The following is a 17,792-nucleotide window of genomic DNA, read 5'->3' as shown; positions in this document are numbered from 1 at the left end:
GTATGTTATGCACGGTTTGCACCGTGCTCGTTTTTTCCATATAATAATGGCTTATGCCTTCCCAGTGATGTTGTACCGGTAGAAGTTGGCCATTGGACTACGCGGTTAGGACTGGCAGGAGGTGGACGAAGCGATTTCGATATATTTTCGGGGTTTGTTCGAGTTTGGTAATAAAGGCGCGACTAAGTTTCTCGAAGCTTACTCACTGCATGCTTATGGTTCGAGGTAAGGGGACACCACGCGGCACGGAATCTGTCATTGTCCTTTTTCAAGCCAGATATTTCGTCAAGCGAGTATACTTCACCCCATGCATTGTATAATGGATCTATTCTATTCCTGCACATTCCAACGCTGTTGCGGCAGTATCATGTAGCTCTCGCAGTATACAGGGTGTTTCAAGAAATGTGTCCAACCTTCTCAAAAAATCAGGAAAATGCGATATTTGATTGCTGCCTTCAGAATTGGTTTTTCTGTAGTGGCAGGGATTTTAAGATGGTTAAAGAAATTATTTGGGACTTTAATTTAAAAAGTTAAATTAATTAGTGGAGTGAGGTGGTTGTGTCAAATGGGGGAATTGAAGTTCTTCATGCCAGAAACCCAACCCAACTTTAGGATTTCGAAAAAGTGGCATGTAGTAATAATTACGAAGTAATGAAATTCAACCACGTTCAATGGCGAAACCTAAACAGAAACATGGAAGAACGCAACTGCCATATTCTTCTGAGACGTCCAAAATGAGTGAATGACTTTTTCTGTAGCGCTAGGCATCTTAAGATGGTTAGAGACATGACTTGAGAGAGTAATTAAGAAAGTTAAATTAATTAACTTTTTAATTAGTGGAGCTAGGTGACTGCGTCAAATTCAGGAATTGAAGTTCTTCGTGCCAGAAACCCATCCCAACATTGAGATTTCGAAAAAGCGGCCTCTAGTAATAAATACGAATTAATGAAATTCAACCAAATTCGATGGCTTTCGTTGTTGAAAGCCTTTGCATTTCGTTGAATTTCATTACGCCACAACAATTACTAGAGGACGCTTTTTCGAAATCTCAAAGCTCGGATGGGTTCCTCGCATGAAGAACTTCAATTCTCCCATGTGACACAGTCACCTAACTCCACTAATTAAAAAGTTAATTAATGTAACTTTCTTAATTGCTGTCCTAAATTATGTCCTTAACTACCTTAAGGTTCCTGCCGGTACAGAAAAAGCAATTCTGAAAGCCCCGAGCAAATATCGCATTTTCCTGATTTTTTGAGAAGGTTGGACACATTTCTTGAAACACCTTGTATAGCACACTATATAGGGCCTCCAACACGCTGCTCGTGGACTTCTCGCTAGCGGACCTCCGCCCGCGCATAACTGTCTTCATCCCATTTTTTTCTTTATAAGAATGTTCTTGAGATACACGCATCACAGATCAAAAGCATGTTTTTCGTGAGGCACCCCCAGCAGTCACCGTGTGTTGATACATAACCGTGAAACAAAAGCTATATTTCAGAATTGGCGTCCAGATTTTAGTCATTATGGGTGATACGAAATGACTGGTTCCCCAGACGTGAAAGAGAAACGTCCGTTTAATGGCAATACTAAAGACGAACTGCTGCGCCGGCCATGTGCACGTGCCCTCGATGCCCCTCGGTTTCCTCTTCTTCGATAGAGTCTGGTGCGCTCCAAGTTGCTTCGTCCCACAGTATTATTGCGATAGCAATTATATGGACAGTCTCGACGGGTTTTTGCCGTCGCCGTTGCCGTCACCGCCATGTCCTTCCGGTATTAAGTCCAAATTGATAAGATCACCCCGCGCACTGTGCGTTCTACCGCGGGTAAAAGCGCACGAGCGGGGACGACGAACGCGGCCGAAGCAGAGTTCAAACGAGCCGCCCATTTCCGTCGCTCGGAGGGTGCGTGCGATAACATCACCCCGCTCGGGAGGCCTGCCGTCGAAGCAGACAGGAAACGCCCCGCCCGTCTTTAACGAGCCTTAATAGACGCGGAGACGCGAGGGGGAGCAACTTTCAACTTTGAATCTAAGGGCGCGGTCGCGATCACTGACGCGCGCGCTATCTCGAAAGCCATCACAGCGGCGGCTCGTACACCCTTCTACGTGCTGCGCTCCCAACCCGAAGAGACTATACTCGACGACAACTTATCTTGACATTGGAGCGAAGGCTACGGAGGCGGGGCTTCCGCACATTCGTGTTGCTCCGCAAGTAGTGCGGCAGCTTGCGGCTGATTTCGGTTTTGCTCGCTCGCATCATTAACGCGTTTAGAAAACATATTCACGAAAAATGTGAAGGGAATGTGAACGGGAGAGACATTTCGATTGTTCAGAGCACATTTTAGTGTCATATTACGAGTACATTTTTCTTGGGGAACTAAACGGTGCGTTTGCGGCCGCACACTGACCCACTACGTCACGGACGCCATGTTTACTTTGGAAAACGGGCATGCTGAAAAGGTGGTGCTGTCTAAGAAATGGAAAGAAAAGGAAGGCATTCTTGCGAGGTGAACAATAACTGTATTTTACCTACGACTTCCCGCAACTGTTTCAGTCTCATAATAAATAAAGCAACATTTATTTCAGCAAGAAAAACGAGAAAATTATCAGTAAACGTAAGTACTATTTCTTGGCGCGGTAGCAGGCAAGCACTTCGGTTCTGTAGCTTCCACAGTGCTGTCAAGGAAAGTTGTCGCCGAGTATATGCGGAGAGCATCTCTCCCTGGAGTAGCCGTATTTTCTTACACCAGCGTTTTGTAGTTACGCGAGATTGTATACAAAACAGTTAGCTGCCAGCCTCACTTCGTGTAACACTACAATTTGTTGCTATCGCATTCATTGTTTCGCCCTTACGGTGAAACTGTGACTTTTTTTGCAACAACGGGTATCGATATGTTGTTGGACTCCTGCCGCCAAATCCCCTTCAGAAATGATCCCGCATATGAGATATGGGAAATGCTGCTGTGAAATGACGGTAGTTTTGAAACCTGTTCCCCCTCCCAGGCTCTATACCTTCGTCATTGCCCTAGCCCGTGCGGGAGTAAATTATCGTGAATGCGGCCCGTTAGCTGAGGCGAGTTTGAGACCCCTGATATGGCGGAACAAGACGAAAGCTCAGACGTTAACAATGTGGGCACACAAAGCAGGCTGTGCATGTCCATCTCGCGCCACATGACCACTGGCAGCCGTCACAGTCACAGAAAAAGAATGTGCCTTTTATAGGGATTCCATGTATCAAGGGCCCGTGCGGTCCTTTCGTTTTAGAGAGGGGCTCTAACTTTCAACAACGTTTCCCTGCTTTGGAGCTCTGTGATCGCTCTTGCGATGACATCTCATAGGTATAATTTTTTTATATTACATTTATTACTGCGATTACAGAGTAACATTTGGAATATACAATAATAACGAAAGCAAATAAAGCACGGAATAGCGAGATGTTACATGTAAGCGCCCGGTCTATTTACTTTTAGCTCGCCCGTTTCAGATAAATCAAGTAACTCATATGCAAGAAGCAAAAGCAGTTCAGTACTTACCCCTCATAAAACTTCTCCAAATAGCTTACCCCACATAAAAAAGCGTTTTTTCGAGATAAAATGTGGGACTTATATGTATGCCAGCGTATGCGGAACAAGGCACATTAAAGAGAAAAACTATTTTTCTATTATCAGTAAATTACCCTTTTACCATTCCAAAAGCCCCACGCTCGGCGCTACAAGACTCTTGGTAAGAGAGAAAACTCGCAGGAAAATGCAGGTAACGACGCCAACTTGAAATTCACGCAGCAAACGCCGTGACATCATAAATTCTGACGGCATCTACGGGGCCCTATGTAGTTTATAGTGGGTAAAAATGAAGTACATTGACCTCTGAGGGGCCAAGTTTCTGGAAATTTCATTGAGCCAAGGTCCCCAAAACTCGACGAACACAGTTTGAAATCCGTGACATTACGTGCGGAGATTTCAGCGGGAAATTACAAAATGGAACTTTGACCTTGATTTTCTCCTTTATTAATAAACTCGTTGATGGTGAAATTCATGACGTTCGGATTCTCAGAGCACACTCTATCGGTCTAAACCGATTCAGTGTTTCACTTTAGTGACCCTTTAAGAACGGAGCAAAGTCCAAGCCCGGCCCGACCCGAGCCCGCCACCTCAAACCCGGGCCCGGCCCTAAGCCCGGAGCTTCAGACCCGAGCCCGGCCCGGGCCCGCCGTGAAAACTACTTTACCCGGCCCGGCCCACGGGCCGGGCCGGGCTCGGGTTTTCGGGTAGGCCCGAGCCCGTGCAGTGCTCTAGTGTGAACAAAAGTTATTCTTTTGGTCTTTAGGACCAAAAGCACTTGAAAAATATTTCGAGTTTATCGGCTGTGTTTTTGCCATATTTGCAGGTAAAGTCCTCGTTTGTCGACACCCATTTTTACCCTTTGAAAACATGAAATTTTTGTCGGAATGTTTTTTCTTTGCACTTGTGGAACAACGTGAAGCAGGATTTTGCAAACTGCATCTCTTTTCCTTACCTACATATTTGTTCGGTAGTGAAGAGGTTAAAGGGACACTACAGAAAAACGAATTTTCTCATGTTAGTAAAGTATTCACCAGGCTTGCCGCGAGAATACGCTTGGTAAGCAAGTGTCACTCTTGCTTTTCTCTTCCAAACACTTCCGTTTTATTACAAGAAGTGCTTGGAACACAAATGAATGATCAATACCCAAGGTTCAAAATATCAACGAATCACGATGAGAAAAGGCACCGCAAATGCAGACACGGCTTAGTCCCAGCCACAGGCTCGGCCACAGCCGCCTGCATCATGCCAGCACAATTGGTAGGGTGGCCTCCATAGAGTTACTGTATATGCTACCTTTTGGAAGCATGTACAGCAACTCTACGTCTCCCCTTCGTAGCCTGCTCTGCTGCAGCAGAGACGGCTGGTCTCCACCTGTCGGTGGACCTCCTGGCGTCAGAACCCCCAGGGTGCCCCGTGGTAGAGTTACTGCGCGCGCGCGCGCGCGCGCACACACACACACACACACACACACACACACACACACACACACACACACACACACACACACACACACACACACACACACACACACACACACACACACACACACACACACACACACACACACACACACACACACACGCACACACACACACACACACACACACACACACACACACACACACACACACACACTCACACAGTAACTACACCGTGGCTGTCGTGTGCGACTCAGGCGGCCGTGGCGAGAACGGGACTTCGGAGCCCAACTGCTCGCCACCGAGTTGAGTCGAGTGAGTCGAAAAAACTTCCGAGCTGAATGTCCTCCTTGCCACTGGCATCGATGTCTCCCTGCATTGGGTCCCATCTCACGTAGGAATCCAGGGAAATGAGCAGATAGACGCACTGGCAAAAGAAGCACGTCGCACCAATGCAGCGGTCTGCCATGCTGTGATCGGCTGCTGCTAAGTCGCCACCCTGACGAACGTGTAACCAGGATGGAACCATCGACCCGGCTGCCTTAGCGGGGACTCTCCAGGAATGAGCGGTCCCTCCTACTACGCCTGCGCATCGGCTGCTCCTGGCCTGCGCAGCCCGGCGCCATCGACTTGGCATTGCCCGTTCACTTGCACGCCCCGCGCTTCAAGCTCAACGACGTGTCATGGTCACTGCACTCCGTCGCCAAGGTCTACCAGTGGCTACACAGATGGCAGGGGCGTAGCCAAGGGGGGGGGGGTGCAACCCCCCCCCCGTATTTTTTCAATTTTGCATGTATATATATACACGCACACATACAAACGCACGCACGAACATACATAAAGTATGGTTGAACCCATACTTTATGTATTACATTTGTTACAGTGAACCCCCCCCCCCCCCCCCGAAAAAAATTTCTGGCTACGCCCCTGACAGATGGACCTCCTGTTCCCTATCCACAGCCACACCAAGGTCTTTAAAGCAGTCCTTCACTTCCTTGGCGACGTTGGACTGAAAAACCGGCTGTAGAGGCCGCCCGCCACGTCCTCGGCTATCGACGCCACTCTCCTCTCCTTACGTTCCTATTTTCACTTCCCATCTTGTCTGTCCCTTCCCGATCCCACTACAGACGCTGAGCCGTGCTCACAACTAGGCCTGTAGAAATAGCGTTTTTTCCTTTCTTCAATCTCCTCCTCTTTTGTTTGTCCGTTACCACCCGCTTGAGGGGCCAGTGATCGGATCCTACGGGGAACTAGTATGGCGTAAGGTTTGTGGGTATCGTGGTGCCTGTACTGCGCCTCGTCGCCCAGCTCGCACGTTGTGCCGGCCTTGAGCCATCTCGATCTCCGAGAACCGCCGTCCCAGCGGCAACATGGCAGGCATGCCTAGCGCGCTGGACCCGCGCAAATCGTGCTTCACGCGAGCCACATCCCGGGAAGAAACTACTGTACGAATGCAGTCGCGAGACAAGAGCGGCAGGTCCTTGCGGCCATAGTCAAGACGCGATCGTTAACCACCGCAGAGACAGTGGCCATTGCGATGGCCATAAACTATCCGGGCAAAAAAGGCGCACCTGCCCACGTGCCGACTCCCAAGCGGCGTGCAGAGCGTATCTCAAGGGGGTCCTGCCCGCTGCGGCAGCAAGGCTGTTCAGAAAACCTCTTCAACTGGACCACGGAATCGTATGGTGTCCATCGCCTTCAGGGAAACGAGGCGATAGACGAACTACTGAGCTGCGGCGTCGACCCACGGGTCCCCTGACAGTCAACTCAACGCTGATCGCCCAGCGGAAGATCCCTGCCTTCCAGAGGAGCGAGTGACGAATATATGCAAACACACGCACGAACATACATAAAGGGAGACTCTCTACTGAAAAAATAATAAATTCTGGCTACGCCCTTGCTGCAATGAGTTGGCTACTGGACCTTTGCTCCGTAGCATCTCGTTCGCGTGCTCGGCGTCCCTTTGGTCAGCCGATACAGCGCCGCAGGCGAGCGTTCTCGATCGGAGTTGCAATGAGCCTTCGTTTGCCCGCGATCCGAGAATGCCGCATCTTGGGCCAATAAAACCGTGTTCGTTGACGATCTGCCTGTGGTCCCTTTTATGCGCCGTGTCGGCGAGCCCGGCCCAGCGGCCCTTGTTCATTGCAGTGTGGAGTATAGCATGGCGTCCTTTCTTGACGCGCGAAGCGTTCGTATGGCAAGCCTCGCGCAAATTCGTTTGCACAGGTTTTCAATAAAATCGTAATGCAACGTGAATCGTGACGCATACTGTGTGAATAAACATCTTTATTCACATAGAGTCGTCTTAGAGAATGTGGGCTGCCAGTGTCGGTGGAATCTACTGGTTTACTGTGCTTTGTAAATAGAGCTATGGTACCCTGGCAAAATGGTCTTTAATATACTTATATTATTTAGAACTCACTAGCTCTGTTTACGTATACTCCACTCAAGCGGGTCGAACTGACCCGATCGCGTTTACGTGGGAATTGGTGATACATGTACTCCTGGTGGCGCCATGAGCGCATCACCAGGAGATCGAGCAGAGTCGGCACCTAGCGGCGAGCGGACGAAACCCCGTGGTGTGGATGGCTCCTTGCGTCGTCTGCTAGCCACAGCTAGCGTGCTCGCATGTGTGCGTACGTCATGCGCGTCCTCAGATTACAGCTTATTCTGTTGTGCTAGCACAGTATCAAATGCTTGTACGTATGCCTACACGATATACATAACCATTTCGCCCTACGAGACTTGTATGCACTCTAATAAGCGAGTGCATGCACGTGTCGGTATGGCGCTAGGTCTAACCATCGTACCCTCCATTCGCCAAAATCATATTAATTTGGGTACCACTTTGTCGTTCAAGCACTTCACATAGTGCATTTGGCATCGTCCTAAACGGCAAAAAAAGGTACTAAATGTCGAGGTGTCAATGCAGAATTTTAGCGACACCATCTCGTGAAGTGTTGGCGATTTGGAAATCCTTGTGATACCGCAAAGCATGAACTAGCGTGTGCAGAGGCCGGTTAGCGGTAAAAAAGACCTGGTGCCACGCATTTCTATAGCAGTACGCGTATTCATACAAATAGAAAGGCAGAGTGCACAAAGTTTCATTTCATCTAATTACGCTGAAATACAGGCTCTCTCTGTTCTGTAGCCGTAGAGCAAGAAGTAAATAGTTAATTGGCTCAGTCGCGCAACACTATTTATATTGCGGTGTGGGCAAAACACAATTTAAGCACGTGCAAATAAAGCAAGAAAAAATATCGAGCACAGTGCAATACACGAATGTGACCAAAGGCCAGTACCCTATTGATTGGCAGATTGCGCTTCTCTCACACGTAATAGGAACATTAGGCTAGTTTCGTGCATTAATTTGGCAATGGAGGGCGTATACATCACCATTAGGCTGCAGTCAACGCGCTTTATTCGCCGACAATCGACTCAAACCGCTTACGGCGAAGCGCGGCTGTGTACATTTGTATACGCGCCGCCGACGGCCTATCCACACTAAAGTCCCTAGATTTTTCCCAACAGGGAAAAATCTAGGGACTTTAATCCACACAAACGGCGCGACAGTGCTGCCACCTATACGTGACATGCATCTTACGGAGCAGGAAGTACACCTCGCGAGCAGAACAGAACTTGTCTCGACACTCGCTCGACCCCGTCTACTAGCGTTTACAATGAATTCGACGCCCTGTTTACGGTTTAGCAAGGCAATTCGACCCGAATTTATCGGGTTTTTGTGAACGTAGCTGCTTCATGCAGAGCCTCGCCAGCAGACCCAGCTGCCGACAATGGGAGTGCCACAACAGGAAACATGCAAAGGAGCGGCACTGGGCGAGTGCTGACATACTGACAATACAAAATTCGAGTCGACGCTGTCGCAACTTTTTTTCTTGGCCGCTTCGAGAGAGAGAAATCATGCAGTTACGTTAACAAAAAAAAAAAAAAATGTGGGCAGCTTGCACTAAATGGCGCAAGGCTGAATCACAGCGGAACTGGTGATTTCCTAGCTAGTCCGGGCTCTCACTGGTCACTCCTAGCTACTGATAAATTGAAACGTGATAAAATGTGATCCATGTTTAAGCCGACATTAAGCTTATAGGCTTAATTAGGTCTGGCTATACTTCCCTTGGCTTAACTAGCCTCATCGAAGCTTTAAGTAGGCTAAACGTGGCAAAGGCGAGCTGGGCCGAGTTTGTGTTCACGCCACGCGGCGTAACGAAAAGCTTGAACGGGGATCGATTGACTATCGATTAGTATCGTTTGCTCATCGTTCGGCAACAATAGGAATTGATTTAGTGTCAGTCATTCGATTACAAAGCAGTGTTAGGCTGAAATGGACCTAATTAGGCTTAATTAGCATAATGGTAACCTTCTTTCTTACCTCTTTATTTCTCTGTATCTCTTCCTTTCCCTCCTCCTAACCCTCACTTCTCTTTCCGATCCCTTGTAGCTCCTAGCATAGCATGGCTATGCTGTGCTAGGAGCTGCTCAGCACATATATATACCCGCTTGCTGTGGCGCATACCCGCCCAGTTTCTGTTCACGCCACGCGGCATAACGAAAAGCTTAATTAAGTTAAAATTGACAGTCCCTTTAGGTAACGTTAAGGAGAGCACAGGCAAAGGCCTACGCTTTCGCGAAACGCTAAATAAGTTCATGTACTGACTTTCGGTACCATTCGTTTTCATGCCGCCGATACCGGACGCCGGATTGCTTTCCTCGTGAGCAATACAAAGCTTTCACCTTCATAATGCATAGTTGTGATTGTATACCTTGCACAGGTTAACGGAGTCAGGGTATTGAAAGAGGAGCGCACGCAGGCCACTTACACAGTCCAGTGCACTGATACCATGGTATCGGACACTATTATCGAAGTCTGTTATGTAGGACCATCGACCTCTGGACTTGAGCCAGAATAAGCAATGCAGCGGGGCATGTTCGTATCGTGCTAATCCAGAGAGTAGACGTAGTTCAGGGAATATCGAAAATAATCGTTCGACACGGGAAAACGCTTTAAGTCTCGTATATAATCAAGCATAAGCCGTTATCTCTTTCAATTGATTCGTTTGTCTTTGCATCGGCAGTTGCGACCATATGTTGCAAAAAAAGTCCCCTACTGCAAATCGTGCTCGCTGACGTATTTTCGACGAGTCAGTTTCGCACCGCGACGTTGCGATTATCCAAATGTGTACCGCGATACATTGCTAAAGCAGGTCACGGGCCGATAAATCGTCAACTTTGATTAAAATACGCCTATTCATAATTTTGAGATTTTTTAACTCTTAATATTCAATACTACTTTAGCAAGGCATTACTCACACGATCTCACAAAATAATTAGCGTGTGCAACTATGCACGACACCCTCACCACGCAACCAAGCACCGCCAACGCTTTGTTCATTTAACACCATGGCACCGACGATAACACGGACGAACTGTCACTTCAGGAAACTTTCCTCTCCACCTTATATTTGTGTAGTTACGTAACGGTGAACCACGTAATTGTAAAAAATCATTAAAAAAGAAAAAAAATTCGGCAGATCCCACGCCTTATGGCAATCGGTTTCATGCGAAGCAGTCAGCGAGTAGTTCTACGCTGCATTTTTTGGCTTTGAGCCAAGCGTTACGAGGTGGATCGACGTGTTTTTGTAAGTGTAGTAGCTGCGTGCACATCGTGGGCTTACCAGGCACGTCGACAACACTGGCGTTTAAAGGGTAATTTATGGTCCGATCGTAACGTCAGCACTGACAGAGAGTGTGTGAAGGCGTCTATTTGCGTGTACTATTTCCCAACTGTGCTGGTATGGGAACAAATACAGCAAGCCAACTATAGCTGGTCTGCCGTATTTGCTCATATACCAGCTCTGTTGGGTAATTATTTTGGCGATCGAGGTAATTTAAGGTAATTAGAGGCAATTTAGGGTTTTGCACCACTTGTACCAGTGATCCATCCAATCAAGTATAAATATATCGTGGTTTTGGGACGTTAAACCCCACATATTATATTATTATAATCAAGTATAAATGGAGTTAATATGATCCCAGGTGAAAATTTGAAGTGGGATTTCAAGTGGTTCCACTTGCTGCCAAGTGGTCTCTAAAGTGGTACCACTTGCAGCCAAGTGGTCCCTTAAGTGGTCCCACTTGCTGCCAAGTGGTCTCTCAAGTGGTACCACTTGCTGCCAAGTGGTCCCTTAAGTGGTCCCACTTGCTGCCAAGTGGTCTCTCAAGTGGTACCACTTGCAGCCAAGTGGTCCCTTAAGTGGTCCCACTTGCTGCCAAGTGGTCTCTCAAGTGGTCCCACTTGCTTTCAAGAGGGACCACTTCAGAGCAAGTGGAACCCATTAATAGGTCCCATTTGCTGCCAAGTGGTCCCACTAAAGGTTCCACTTGCCACAAAGTGGTCCCACTTGCTTTCAAGTGGGACCACTTCAGCGCAAGTGGAACCTATTACAGGTTCCACTTGCCACAAGGTGGTTAAATTTCTGCCCCACTTGTTACGGAACTGTTCCACTTGCAGTTTCTGAAGTGGTCCTACTTGCTTTCAAGTGGATATTAAGACGGTACCGCTTAGACCATAACAGGTTCCATTTGCTGCCAAGCGGTTTGGTATTTTGTGCTTCTGTAATCATGCTTTACAGAACGAGTTAAACATGCTCAAGTTTTGCTATATCAAATGCATGCCACATGCACTTGCAGTAACTATTGACACTTTCCTGTACTTCAAAAAATTTATTTATTCGGCACAAAAAGGCACAGACAGATATTTACACGATTTACACAAGTAACAGCATAAGTAAATGTGAAAAACGGAACTTATAAAGCTTTTAGTTTCATATACACTCACCCAAGCAAAATAATCAACAGTAGAGCTTATGTATATGCGTAATTGAGTACCATTAAAGGTGGATGCATATAGAAAATCTGCAACATATTATGACAAATTTTCCAAACAAGAGGTTTCTCAGAAATTGATACAGTCACTTTAGCTAAGCAAGAGGTAGGGCCACGATAGAATTTGAAAACGTGTAGTCCTTTCCACAGCACATGCCAGACACAATGTTGCGCTCTTAATTAAGCTGCCACCCGTCTTGGCCAGCAGCCGATTACAAAACGGGCAGTAAAAGTAGAACTTCATGTCTTCTGGTGAGGTTGCACAGAACTTTCGGAAAAGGTACTTGCTGTCTGGAAGCACACTTGAGCCTAAAATATTATTACACAATCTCAGGAGATCTTCTACAGCGGTCCATGACAGCTAGACCATGCTTTATGGCGAAGTCCAAAACAAGTACAAGTGCATCCCCAACAGACAAGGAGTTTGTGTTGCCAAGCGGGCGCGCAAACTCCAATCGGAAGAAGTCCGAGTTTGGGAGTCCATCACACGGCTGCGTCGCATTAGACAGATTATCTTCGGCGGGTGCGAACTCATCGTCAGTAGTGTCGCAGTCACTAGCCGACTCATCTCCCACAAATGAACTCACGTAGTTTTGTCGTCCAATATCCTCGGCTGACTCACCAGCTTCATTATCGTCCGAGGATTCAGAAGCGCTTGAGACCGTACGTTCTCCCGAAAAAACGTCCGTAGAAGGCTGTGCAGGAGCATTCTTCCTTACTTTGTGTTGCGTCGATTTTGGCAAGCGGTCATTCCACGCTTCAGGCTCCAGATATCGCTTGCGGGTTTTTTGACTCGTGTTCATCACGCCTACCACAGATTGTCTATTTTTGCTGATGAGCACGCTGCAGCGGTCTAAAGACGTCCAAGTCAACAATGAATAATAAAAAAGTCAACGGTAATCGAACATCAATAGCCATGTACGCACGCGTGCAAAGACGGTGGCAAAGATTACCGACGTTGCTTGACACGGCTTGGCCTTGGCTTGACCGTAGATGCACAGAACACTTATGTAGATACGTGGACTATTTTTTTAGTGCTAGACAAATTATTATTAGGCCCCTGCAAGTAGTACTTTATATTATATATTCTGTTCATTTCATTAAATCAATAGCAATTTATATTTTGACGTTATGACTTGTTTTAACAGTAATCTCTAGCCAAGCCAAAGACGAAGCGCCATGTTTTGACTTTGTCGACGGTCGGACACTTTTGTCTCGTGGTGCACGGCGTGTGAGCAGTGTGAGCGTCAGGATGTTCGCGTTAGTGCGATTCTTGAACAGTTTTGATAAGAAAGAGTATATAATACCTGCCAATAACATTAAGGACTTTTACCCAGAAAGCAAGGAGGACTTCATTAAAAGTAAAGTCTACAGGACAGAGTGGGTTGATCATGAAGACCCGGAAAACACAGGATCGTACACGTGTAGAATTCTGCTGCTGGCAGGTAAGTAAATGAAGCTAGATATTTATTGCGATTCGACACATGCTATATATATAGGTAGCGTCATTGCATGCCAAACGCATCACCCATCATATCGGGCTCTGGCCACAACCTGTGCCCGCGCTGACGCGATAGCGCGTGGGCGATCGAGAGGCTGGCATATGATTCCACGTGCGTACAGTCATGTGATCTACAACTAACGCTATTCGTTATTCGTATATGCTTGCAGGATTAATATAGGAGTCATCATCTAAATTATGTTGCTTGCTGAACAGTGCCGGCCGCGTTGAATTAACCAGCATTACTCTTGTTGGGAAAAATTCGGACATTTTTATTGTATCGCAGGGTATGTCCTTTCAGTAATGTCGATATATTATGGCTTGTTGCCTTTTTTATCTTAAATTTAATACCTATGCTGAATTGCGTTGCGCTTTTCACTGGCGCAAAACTGCTAAACACACACAGTGTTTATACGTATAGCAGCTTTTCCAGACTAATATTGGCGCATTTTGACTTCATACGTGTGCCTAACAGACTCGGAACAAGAGCTACATAAACAAAGGGGCAGCAAGCGCCTTCCACGGCCTCTGATACACCAGTCAGATATTGACCAAGAGGAAGAGCTCATTGACCTGCAGCTGTCAGCAGTAAACACCAAGCAGACTGCAAAACAGGTACTACCCTAATTGCGCTAAACTTTTGCCACGTTTCTGTCGAAAATTGCTTATTGGTCTTCATTTCTTTTTGCAGGCACACAAAAAAATGAAACAGGATCAGGCTGCATCAAGAAGTGCTGTTTATGAGGAAATTTTGAGCAAGCATGCCTCTCGTGCCCTTGAAAAAAATAAAGCCGCCCGAGCTTTGCAAGTAGGCATTAAAATGTACACTTCTCAGTTTTATTCAGCACTTTTCAACTCCTTACTCTCTTTTCTTGTGCACAGACACCCTCAAACAGGCGTGTGGAGTTCAATGAAGACACCACGAACAAAGAACGCAAGCACAAGCAAATGAGGAAAGAGACTTGACAGGAACCTTATGAGAGTGTGCTGAAAGAGCGCAATGAATTTCGACAAGCGGTTGCCAAAATCAACGAAAGAATTGATCGAATAGACGTGAAGCTTTCAGTGAGTAAGTATACTGCCATTTCTTATATTGCTATATCTTTGTTGTCAAAGGCTGCTTTGGTAGAACCTCTAAAAAAGTGTCAATGGTCTGGACAGCGTGCACTATACCATTTCTAATGCTTGCGGCTGTTCGTGCTTTATTTGACACCGATAGCATAACATCTTATTCTATGTGCTCTTTAGATTTATTTATAGTGTTACCGGCATATATTTCTTAAGTGTTCTTTTCTATACCTGCAGTTGTAGAAATGCTACTGGCGAGAAGTGCCCCTCAGCCTCAAAAGGCACAAAAAAGTGCCCCGCTTCTCGAGCAAGCACAACAGTCCCCTACAGGTAAAGTCTGCAAAACTGCATGAACATTAATGTTTCTAAACTTTTTTTGCTGGTCAAAAAGCTGAACCCTAAGCTTTTTGACTAGATATTGAGAATTAGAGTTGTATCTTGATAACAGCCACTGTAAATTGTTTGTACACTTCTCTACTGTGGGTGCAGATCTGTGGGAGGATGGCCAAGACCTTAATGGTTTGGATTACGAAGTTGAACCGTCACACACAGCCCCCACACCACCACCAGCAGCACACATGGACACTACATCCAAGCCTGCTGCAGACGCACTCCCCACACGTAGAAGCCCAAACGCTTTAAATGCCATTATGTTGCTATTATTTTGCTGTAAACATCAACTTCACTCCTTATTTCTCATCAGCTGCAGACCCAAAAGCCCACACTCCTTTTACTGACATTGGTGATGGCAAGGTAAGTGCACGACTGTGTTCCCTTCATTTCTTTTTAAAGATTTTGTTCTCATTTACAGTATCACGTGAAAGACGGCCTCATGATTGGAAGCAAGCAGGCGGAAAAAATCCTGGGCCATAAAAAACCTCCACTCGTTGTAAAGGATATGGCCCAAGCCATATGAGGTCGCGAAGGATTGGCGGAGCGAAGTTATGGAGGCAAATTAGCCCCCAAGGACTACAAGAACCCCAACGCAGTCGTGCGGAAGCAACTGAGTCTACACAAGGTTGCTTTGATTATTGGTAAGATTGTGGTCAATTTAATTGTGCTGTACATAATTATGTATCCCACGGCTGTTTTAATTTCTGCCTCCTTTGCAGACACCGTGACACATTGGGGGTCGAGGAGCGGAGTCCCAGTTAAGGAAACGCTGGACAATTTGTCTACCATTTTTTAAAAAAAATTCAAGACGTCAAGAGGACAAAGAGAAAGGAAGATTGAATGCTTCCAAAATCTTTTCTTTTGACTTCACATTATTTCCTTTTTTTAAGTGCCATTCACTTATCAATAAATTATTGTAAAAACAAGTATTTGTTTCTGATATTTATTGAAGTGCACCAGTGGTTCCTAAGACCACTTGGCAAGAGGATACGTTAGGCAGGCGGTCCCACTTGCGAAGTGAGACCACTTGGCAAGTGGAACCACTTGAAGTGGATTATTGAACCTGGATTTGAAGTGGAACCACTTGGCAAGTGGTTCCACTTTGCAAGTGGGACCACTTGCCAAGTGGGACCACTTCAAATCCAGGTTCAATAATCCACTTCAAGTGGTTCCACTTGGAGAAAATTTTCGCCTGGGATTAGATTTAACTTAACGCAAGCCGCGCATATGTTTTTTTTTCAGCCCTTTTTTTGCATTATAGCAATGAACCAACTCGCCCAAGCTTGCGTTTCAGTTAACCACAAAGCTTGCACGAAATTGTATTATCGGGTTCTACGTAGTATGCTCGTAGGCAACTTGGTTCAGAGTCTCGTATAATGCGGCAACCACCTGCCAAAAAATAACGCACAGAAAAAACAAAAGCTATCAGACGTATTCAAGAAACATTCGTTACATTTTTCACAATGACTATGAAGCAGCCAGGCATGAAATGCGGCCGCGTCAGTGTTGACTTCACAATCCAAAAGCTCGTACTCTAAGCACAGGGCTAGAACATGAGCAGAACACGGGAGTTGTACACAGTGTGTTTCACAGCGAAGCGGTAGTGTATGACTTGTTGATGGGATTACTTCGTGTCCGGAGACAGGAATTAAAAGATAACGTTCGCGCGGGCTGCCGCAGGAGGAGGAGGCAACCGGCCTTTGCGAACCGTGGGGAATTAAGTTCCTCCTCCTCCCAACCGGAGAGAGCATGGGAAAGGAGGGTCTCCGAGGCAACCTCCTCCCCCCGCAGCCACGAGGGCCTCTTGTTCTTCCTTGTTCCTATCGTCTTTGTCGCGGGGGTTCATGAGGGTTGCGATCAACATAGGCGTGCGCAGGGTTCCCCATTAGGGGGGGCAAAGGTACATCGCAGCGCCCCCCCCCCCCCCCCACTCTACCAAGTCATCGTATGGGGCAGATTTTGCGCCCCCCCCCCTCTTAGGTGACTAGAAGGGTCAATATACTCGGCAGATTTCGCGCCCCCGTCTTTGATTAGGCCCCCCCCCCCCCTGCCCCCCCTGTGCGCACGCCTATGGCGATCAAGGAGGGTTTTCTACCGCCATGGTTAGGACTCTAGAAGAGTAATGTGCCTCGGCTGAAGACGATGGGAACAGCCGCCTGGTGGCAACGGAAAAGAAATAATCAAATAATTAAAAAAAAGGTCCTAGGGTCTTCATATTTTGATGTGACGTCTTATACTGCCCCTAGAAAAATGGCTTCGCGGCAATGCATTTGTGTTTAGAAGTGAACTCCTGTAGTGAAGTTTGCTGGGCAAGTTGGTGATTCATGACGGCGCTCGTGTCGCGCTGTCGTGCGCGTTCCTTCCCCGTCCGCGCTGCTCTTATCGTCGTTTAGAAGTGAAAGCGCCATTAAGGGGGCCGGTCTAAGCTTTGTCTTTGTAAACTGGCTTTCCCACATTGTGTTACAGTGAGGCCTACTCACAATGAAAAAAAAAAAAAAGTCGTCTACGCTGGAGCACAATGGCATAAATGAAACCAGCAGCTGGCGAATATTCTACAGTAGCTATGCTACATTAACCTAGGTTTAGGGCTTCCGAAAGCCACATGATTACGACGAAAGACGAAGAGAACAGAAACGCGGGAATGTGCACCTCAATGGTTGATGGGCAGGTTCACAACCTGGCCTTCGATAGCAAACTGACCCCCGCCGTGTCGCGTCTGTGTCGTGTGCGAAACAGCTTCGCGGGTCATCCATCTTCACAGCATGGAATGTCTCGCAATTTTTTTAGACGGTACATATTTTTAAAAATAAAAACCTTCCGATAGAATGGCGTACTACTCATACCTAAACCAGGCAAGCCCCCACATATCGCCAACTTGCGGCCTATTTCCCTTACTTCATGCATCGGAAAGGTTGCGGAGCATGCGATACATAACAGGTTAACTGGACATA

The 17,792-nt window shown here is 46.8% G+C and overlaps 1 protein-coding gene across 4 annotated transcripts; it reads left to right on the top strand.

Moving 5' to 3' along the window:
• The first annotated feature begins 13,074 nt into the window (after positions 1 to 13,074).
• On the top strand, positions 13,075 to 15,761 carry LOC119376419 (uncharacterized). 4 transcript variants are annotated; one of them, XR_007414585.1, is made up of 8 exons: positions 13,075 to 13,324; positions 13,856 to 13,995; positions 14,072 to 14,188; positions 14,263 to 14,449; positions 14,686 to 14,778; positions 14,938 to 15,201; positions 15,260 to 15,482; positions 15,561 to 15,761. XR_007414585.1 is itself a non-coding variant. In XM_049411412.1 (5 exons), exons 1-4 carry the CDS (start codon positions 14,694 to 14,696, stop codon positions 15,362 to 15,364), a joined length of 372 nt encoding a protein of 123 aa, XP_049267369.1. In that variant the 5' UTR covers positions 14,456 to 14,693; the 3' UTR covers positions 15,365 to 15,482; positions 15,561 to 15,761. The 4 variants fall into 4 exon arrangements, 1 of the variants encoding a protein (XP_049267369.1); XR_007414586.1 differs by having other exon boundaries at positions 14,072 to 14,202; XR_007414584.1 differs by having other exon boundaries at positions 14,072 to 14,449.
• Positions 15,762 to 17,792: the final 2,031 nt, after the last annotated feature.

Source organism: Rhipicephalus sanguineus, unplaced genomic scaffold (assembly GCF_013339695.2).
Source record: "Rhipicephalus sanguineus isolate Rsan-2018 unplaced genomic scaffold, BIME_Rsan_1.4 Seq1192, whole genome shotgun sequence".
Lineage (NCBI taxonomy): Eukaryota > Metazoa > Arthropoda > Arachnida > Ixodida > Ixodidae > Rhipicephalus > Rhipicephalus sanguineus.
The sequence above is the reverse complement of the archived record's forward strand: the minus strand, read 5'-3'. Positions and strand labels throughout refer to the sequence as shown.

Excerpts from the sequence above, each read along its gene's own strand:
- LOC119376419 (XM_049411412.1), top strand. The coding sequence starts at position 14,694 with ATGCTACTGGCGAGAAGTGCCCCTCAGCCTCAAAAGGCACAAAAAAGT. Across the intron at positions 14,779-14,937 it reads AGCACAACAGTCCCCTACAG|ATCTGTGGGAGGATGGCCAA; the intron begins GTAAAGTCTGCA and ends CTGTGGGTGCAG. Across the intron at positions 15,202-15,259 it reads CTGACATTGGTGATGGCAAG|TATCACGTGAAAGACGGCCT; the intron begins GTAAGTGCACGA and ends TCTCATTTACAG.